At 42.5% G+C, this 7,793-nt stretch overlaps 1 protein-coding gene across 2 annotated transcripts; it reads right to left on the reverse strand.

Annotated features, from left to right (window-relative positions):
• Window positions 1-2,298: 2,298 nt before the first annotated feature.
• eomesa (eomesodermin homolog a) lies at window positions 2,299-7,083 on the reverse strand. Of its 2 annotated transcripts, XM_037475054.2 has the most exons (7): window positions 5,410-7,083; window positions 4,915-5,069; window positions 4,243-4,364; window positions 3,902-4,060; window positions 3,610-3,671; window positions 2,774-3,489; window positions 2,299-2,646 (listed from the first exon to the last, which is right to left on the reverse strand). In XM_037475054.2, the coding sequence occupies exons 1-7, from the start codon at window positions 6,105-6,107 to the stop codon at window positions 2,633-2,635; spliced, it is 1,926 nt and encodes a 641-aa protein (XP_037330951.1). In that variant the 5' UTR covers window positions 6,108-7,083; the 3' UTR covers window positions 2,299-2,632. The 2 variants fall into 2 exon arrangements, with proteins under 2 accessions (XP_037330951.1, XP_037330950.1); XM_037475053.2 differs by having other exon boundaries at window positions 2,299-3,489; window positions 5,410-7,081.
• Between the last annotated feature and the right edge of the window lie 710 nt (window positions 7,084-7,793).

Below are 7,793 nucleotides of genomic sequence, written 5' to 3' on the forward strand. Positions count from 1 at the left end.
TCTATTGATTAGTGTACTTCTTGCATGAATGGCTTGAGAAAGACACAATTTATCGACTTGTTGCTTGGTTTTTATTCTGCAGTTGTTGAGACCTCCCGTGAATCAGCTGGAAGGTTCTTTAAAATGAATAATAATAATAATATTTTAGATGCAAAGATACAGGTCCCTGCAGCCACGTCTGTAAGTCATGCTGTCGTTGGGTCTGAGGTTTTAATCCAGTGGGAGGATGGAAGACATTTCATATGCAGTCCCAGCATGCATTTGACGAGGCATTGAAGCGCGTCTGTTTCCTTGGGTTTGTTTGTGTGTGTGCTGGAAAGACTCATTCTAGCAATCGTGTGTTTATTGGATGTTAAACTAGAGTATTTCCAATGATTGGTTACAAATACACAATGCCATGCAAATTCTTAGGTCAATAAAAACCACCAGAATTGTGTTATTACGAATGAACCTAAATGATTAGGTACAATTATTTAAGATGCAAGATTGGCGCAATGTACTTACTCTTTTGATGTAATTCCCTTTGTTTGTTTTATCAACTAATTTTTGTTGTTTTCAACTTTTTTTATATTTTTTATGTGGCGTTTATATTGTGTAAAACTTTCAATCGGGGCCACGACCCAACATTCTTGCAATTGAGACTCAAAATCCCAACGGTATAACCCTAACTAAATACAGGTTAAATCAAAATAAATAAAAAAAGGTTAAAAAGGTATTTTTTTCACACTAAGAGATCTACGCCATTTCCAGTGCAGGTCGGTTATAGGTCATACATTTAGGGCGTGTGAAATTGTCATGGTTTTCCTCACCAGATTATCAGAGGATCAATTATCACTACAGATCCCTTTTCTAGTCTCTGTAGTTCTCCTCCTCGCGGCTACCGATGAGCAGAGGTCAAGGCGGCATGAAAAGGAGGAGAAAACATTGTCAGATGCTCCAAAACACAATTTGCTGACACGCACAAGTGCAAACATTTATATTCTCCCAGCCCGACCCCCTCCCTCCCCCCCAGGAGCCTTTTTCTTACAGCTTTCCTGAGAGGCCAAGGCAATCAAGCGCTCTACCTTGTTAGGAGGTGTTAATTGGAGTTAGTCAGCCTCCTCACTTTGTCAAGGAGTTTGACAACAGAATTAATTAGAATTGGAGTATGCAAATCAATTCAAATTGGAGTCCTTATGGGAGAGGATTCAAAGTATTTTCACTTGAAGAAAAACAGGTGTTGAGAACATGAGCCAAGTAGTCTGTGTGTGATTAATATGACTTCTCTTTTCATGGATTTTATCTCCACTAATCCACTTTTGAGGTTCGTATAAATAGAGGTGTTGGGCTGTGCGTTGCCCTCAGTTGGGTGGCCGATGGACCGTTTTTCATTTAGCCTGTTTTTATATCTTCAAAGCACACATGGCTCGCAATGCAGTTGCACTACTTGCATAAATGATGAAATGTGTGAAAACACCATGGCAACAACAGAAGGAATGATAGGACTATGTGCTTTTCACCAAACTGCCTCTACGTTGTCAGTCGTGTCATGTGAAAAAAAAGAAGAAAAAAAAACCTGTAGATCTGATATTTAAATCTCACTGTGTGGCGTTACTTCGTTGCACTCATTTGTTGCTTGAAGCGGATTGCTCAGCTCTTTAGTGCAAAAACACCGTGGGTCCAAAGAAGCTGGAAAACGTGAGGAAAGAACATGTATAGTGCTTACTGATTGTTATGGTATTAGGCTTTCACACCCCTTATCTTTTTGTTTACTATGCTGAGGATTATTTGGATTTAAAGTCTATGCCTGAAACAACTCTATGTGCTTCCTTTACGGGGAAGGAAGAGATTTTAAACAGCAGAAGCTCATCCAATTTTTCCTATTCAATAGTTGTCAAAAGACTTGTACATTTTAATTTGAATCCGAAATTGTCTGGGTTTAATTAATTTGACACTGCTATTGAAAGCATTGTCTTCTTTGGCAATAGTTTTCCAATCATCTTATTTTAAATAGCAGGCTTGTGAACCTTTTGCCAGCAATGATTCAAGAGACCCCGTCGTTAGAGGCCCTCATGGGCCTCCATAAACACACCATACAAATACAGCAGTGGGGTCACATATCTCACTTCTCATTCACTGCATAACAAACTATTTATTTCCTCGTGGGAATTCATGAAATTGCTTTTCCAGTTTCAGCAGTGAAAGTACATGTAAAAATGTATTTTGCAGAATTGTATCTACTGCTGATTGATATTTAGAACCAAAGGCCTGTCTTTCATACATTTTGGACATGGGACTTAAAACATACAGAGACAGACATTTGGACAGCTGCTTTATGAAAAGCTGTTTTATTATCCATTTAATAACACCTCCATGAAGACAATTTGTACAAGATACATCACGTTCTAAAGTGCACGAATACTGTACAACGGAAATGACTTAAATACGTAGGGGGAGAAGAAAAAAAAAATCACATTTGTAAAAAAAGAAAAGTTGTAAAAAATAAATGGATAAAAATGGACATGCTTTTTCATAAAACAACAATCACTATGCATGTTTCTGATCATGTATCTGAGAGGGGCTGGCCTGGGAAAATAACCATGTGGAGCTTGCTTGGGGGAGGGAGGAAAAGGGGGGGGGGGGGTTGAGGACCCTAAGCTTTGGCACCTTTAGAGAAAAGAGAAAACAGACATTAACGAGGAATGGAGAGCACACAGTTATGAACAAAAGAATTATATTTAGTTTCAATAAATACAGTCTTAGGGGCTTGTGTAGAATGCATAATAACCCATGCCTTTTGGGTTGTCTTTGTACTCTTCCGTAGTCAAGTCCTCACACTTGATGGTGGGGGAGTTCTCTGTGCTCGAGCCCCCAGGAGACATCCTGCGCCGCTTGCACACCACGGAGTACACACCGGAATCGCTAGAGTCCACCGATTTCAGAGAGTGGGACGTCTCGATCCAGGTCGAGGCAGGCGGCGCGCTCTCGTCGGTCAGCTTGTCTTTTGTGGCCCCCAGCTGGTCCTCCGAGAAGGCCGGCGGGCTTGGACGAGGGGACCAGGGAAGGCCAGTGGTCATCTTGCGCTGGTAAGAGCTTCTGGTGCCCCAGCCCGCAGCCATGGAGGCGAAGGCCGAGTCCGGGTAGTAGCTGAGGGCGTGGGACGTCTGCAGGGACAGGGGCTTTATGCCGTAGGACAGCAGGCTGCTGGTGGAATAGTCATTCTCGTAGGACAGGTCCAACTTGTTGGAGCCCGGCTGCTGGACCGGGGGGACGAACCAGCGCTGGGCGGAGGCCGCGGCGCTGACGTCCTCGCTCTGCGGGGAAAGGAGGCTGTTGGTTTGGGGGACGGCCCGCTCGCTGGCGTAGAAGCGGTTTTGAGGCAGGTTGTTGACGAACTGGTCCTGAAAGAAAGGCTGCATGGCATAGCGGGCCCCGGGTACAATCTGGGTGGAGCGAGGGGAGTCTGTGGGGGACGGAGTCAACCGGTCACTCTCTGGGGCTGTGTACATCCTGCACAACAAAAAAAGGAGAACGCAAAAAAAATTAAAAAACAGTATTTGGGAAATACCTCAAACAGCCTACCACAGGAAAAGGTGACCCGCCACATGGCGTGAAGTGCAAGACACGTACGAGTCATAGTTGTCCCGGAAGCCTTTTGCGAAAGGGTTGTGATCAATCTTCAGCTGAGTTATCTAAAGAAAACAAACAAAACAGAAACCATACATCAATAATGTGAGGGATTACTAAAGAACTACATAATAGGGAAACACACACAATAAATAAATAAATAAATAAATAAATAAATATATATATATATATATATATATATATATATATATATCTATGCACAAATATGCATTGCATCTTAACAGCTAAATAAATTCTGAATCGAAAATGATCAATGCATCATGGAAGTGCTCACATCTGTGTTTTGGTAGGCAGTGACGGCTATAAACTGGTTCTCTGGGAAGGTGAAGGTCTGAGTTCTGGCCTCGTTGGTCATGTCCTCCACTCCGTCTTCCGTCACCTCCACAATGTGCAGTCGCGGTTGGTATTTATGAAGCGACTGCAGGACGATCATCTGCAGAGGGGAGACGTGCGATGAGTACAACGCCGGAGACTTCACAGCAGGCTGAGTGATGGGTTGTTAAATATCTTTAAAAATATGGTCAATCATGCTGAAAACGTTCCAGAGACATTTTTGTTTCTATTAATTAAAACCCTAAACAGCGAATGGAAAATTGTCAGAAATCTCTATATTACCTGTGTGTTGTTGTTGTTGGCCCCTTTGTTGTTAGTCAGTTTCAACTTGCCAAAGGAAATTTCTTGCCTCATCCAGTGAGCACCAGTGTTTGGAGATTCAGGATGAACATACATTTTGTTACCTAGAAATAAGATAATGTAAGTAGTAGAATGGCAAACAAAAACATATATCAATTAGGTCCTATTTTTTAAATGACATATCAATGACGCATTTTAATAATTTAGAAAAAGGATTTGGTGTTAAATAAAACTAAAATAAATAAAACGTTAATTATTGTGTTTAGGTAGATAAATAAGGAATCATTGAAATCGAATTTGAACAAATTTGCTAACAAATTATCATGTTACTCTTCTTTCTTTAAACCACAAATTATCAAATGAAGAATAAATCTTTCAGAGTAATTGCAAAGAACAATTTTTACACTTGAATTATTCCTTCCAGGTGAGTAAATTATTGCATTATAAAATAGAAAACATTTCACAGGTATCGGTACATTTTTTACAATGCGTTTTGTATTATTTTCAAACAATCTTAATATCTCACACCCAAATGTGATTCTCACCACCTCAAGATTGTAAGGCTGACTGGTACATTCCTGCATTTAAAAAAAAAATTCTTACCGTGTTTAATTCATTAGAGGAAAATTAAGTTTTCTTAAATCCGGAACTCACCTTGCATATTATTGTCTGCCTTTCCACAAGTGACCCACTTTCCTCCCTGGAAGCGCCAGTGATTCGGGTCAGCCAAAATAACTTCTACAAAGACATTGTAATGGGCCGTGAGGTTGAGTCCAGTGATGTTGAAGCTGAGGAATGGAAACATCCGTCTGGAATAGAAAAATAACAAAGCAGGAATAATTAAGAGTGGGACATAAAACATAGAAACGCATGGCGTGTATGACAATGAACAAAGGGATTCTCTAAAATAAGATTTAAAATTAGTGTAAATTGCATCACTATTATGTTTTGTCTGCTTTCTCGTTGTGCAAATAAAAATGAATAGAAACGAAAGCGTTCGATATTAAAGTTCAACAGGAACATCGTGTGCGTAAAAGGTTGGTCACGCGTAAAAAGTGGTACAACATGACGGGTAAGCCTACAGGCCGACGGCTTTTTTTATTTTCACTCTGCACATGTCTGTGTGATTGAATTGGGCATTTTGCTTACCTGCCCTGTTTGGTGATGATCATCTCGGTCTGGTGCCGGTGGAATTTCAGCCACAGAGGGCGGTTGCAGAGATAGACCTGCGCTCTGGCTCCGGCGGCAGACCCCGGCAGAGACATGGAGCCAATCCCCGGGCCCGTCCCGGGATAGGAGGGGTACAAACAGCCCGGACCCTGGCTGAACTGGTACCCTCCGCTGCTAAACTGACCCCGGCCGGTGCACACGGAGGAGGAGGAGAAGCCCGTGGGCGGCAACACTGATCCGTAATGAAGTGAAGCCGGGTACCTGGAGCCGCTGGAGCCGGTGTACACCGAGCCGGTCTGTCCTGCGTAAGGGAAGAGGGAACAGGGGCTCGCCATGTCGGAAGTCGCCTGGGTGGACGAGATGAAGTATCTGTCAGAGCCCAGTTCGTCTAGGTTGTAACGACGAGCGCTCGTCAACTCGTCCTCGCCGAGCACCGGGGAGCCTTTCCTCCCATCGGGCCCGGTCTTAGTGAAAGTGTCCCCCTCTCCCTCACCCAGCATCCCGCTCAGGTACTTCTTGGAGCCGCTGCTGGACTCGGATTCCGTCCGATCGACTTCTTGGTAGTCAAGCTGAGACGACGGCCTCGGGCTGTTGTTGGCACTGTCCGACGACGAAAGATTATAAAAGGTCTTGGGTAAATTAATGCTGGGGCCGGGGAGGATGTTCTCTAACTGCATTGTTGACACCTATGCAATCAAATCGAGAGTTTCGAGAGTTTCCAGGTGGAGTGAATCTCAGCCAAGGAGGCGACGTAACCAGCGGCTCCCGGGTCGTTCTGGCTGTGCACGCCTCCCTCCCTTACGAGTGATGGAAGGAGGTTGAACCGGCTCCTCGCCTGTACGGATGTGCGGATCAGACTCGAGGCTGGACTCTGGGTGTTCGGCTGCTCTTATAAAGATGTAGTTCTCCGCACCCGACCGGTTTGGAGCGGGAGGGGAGGAGCTTTGGAGAAGCACGCGGGGGCAGCCAATGGTCGCGCTACTCTAATTCAATTAGAAAGCGTCTGGTGGAAATCATATCAGGAGGAAAATTCTTCACAGGTGCCGTTACGTTTATTTTTTTTACTCTCACGTCCCGAACTGGACAGTGACAATCGATCCACGCGTAAAAAATGTAAAACCGAAATTAAAAAGTAATTGACAGCAATCCTTAGATCGTTATCACATAAGAGTAAAGAAAAATCATAAAGAGACTAAGAAAACATTACCAATGTCTCGGCACGTTTAGTCGAAAGGACAAAACGACTAAAATAAGTCGCGCGCCCGTCGCCACGCACGCTTCTGATTTCCCGACAAAACTTTCAGGACCGACTTCGGGTCTTCACGTAAATCCGTAAATCCACGTACAGCTTGTTTACTCCCACGTCGACTGCGCCAAATCAGAGTTATCCTCGATGAGACCCTTCCTCCTCCTGCAAGGACTCCAACACGACGAGAAAAAAAATCACATGTGCACCTTATTTCCTATAATTGCCCCCCGTCGCCTCTTCCACTTCCAGGTTTTTAGTCTTGGCGCTAATAAAACTATGGACAGTAAAGAAATGGACAGAAAACAAATACCTGAAATAAATAAAAGACGGGGTTTAGTTGGGGTTTGACTACTTTGTTTCTGCTCAGAAAAAAGGGCGAGTATCATTCAATTTTCTTCTTTAATTTCCTTCACATACTGATTTATCCAAAAATAAAAATGGATCTTTTAAAAAAATAGATACTTTTCACAGTTTTAATCCGAGAATTATTGTGAAATTAGTCACTGGATAATGCGCCCAAAACGTTGTATGAGAAAGAGCATTAAAGTAGCTGGAAAATCGGAGAAAACATTACATTGATTGTTGACTTTAATTGATTTAAATTTGTTAACCGCTTTGATTTAATTGAGTAGATTATGAATGAAGTCATTCCAAATTAGTAGGGTATAAAAGGATGACATCTCTGAAATCAGATGACAGCAGACAGTCTATTTTCTGTCTTTTGCATTTAAAGTAACGAGGTTAAAAAAAGAGCCAAACTAGCGTTTATAAATCATGGTATAAATTCTTCTCAAAGCCACTAAAATTCAGATAATAGTAAAGGCCTCAGATCTAATAATAAAAAGCAGTAACACTGCAAGTCTGCGGTTTATCTACCGACGACGTAAAGATAACATTACAAAATAAAAATAAGAAAAGAGACTCATTCAGTTATTTGTTAAACTGTTATCCTTAAAAATAAATAAAATAAATAAAACCATGAAGCATGTGTTTGAAACACACACGCTGAGCGAGGGAGATCGAAAGCTTCTGAAACCAGAAACAAGCAAAGAAACATGTCGCACCTCAAACCTCGTTCAACTGGCCTTCGGACCTCATCATTAAGGGGTTTGTC

Source organism: Pungitius pungitius, chromosome 17 (assembly GCF_949316345.1).
Source record: "Pungitius pungitius chromosome 17, fPunPun2.1, whole genome shotgun sequence".
In the NCBI taxonomy this organism is placed as follows: Eukaryota; Metazoa; Chordata; class Actinopteri; order Perciformes; family Gasterosteidae; genus Pungitius; species Pungitius pungitius.

Coding starts and splice junctions, on each gene's coding strand:
- eomesa (XM_037475053.2), bottom strand. CDS start 6,107: ATGCAGTTAGAGAACATCCTCCCCGGCCCCAGCATTAATTTACCCAAG. Junction 4,365..4,914: donor GGCAGACAATAATATGCAAG/GTGAGTTCCGGA, acceptor TCTTATTTCTAG/GTAACAAAATGTATGTTCAT. Junction 3,672..3,901: donor CTGCCTACCAAAACACAGAT/GTGAGCACTTCC, acceptor TGTTTTCTTTAG/ATAACTCAGCTGAAGATTGA.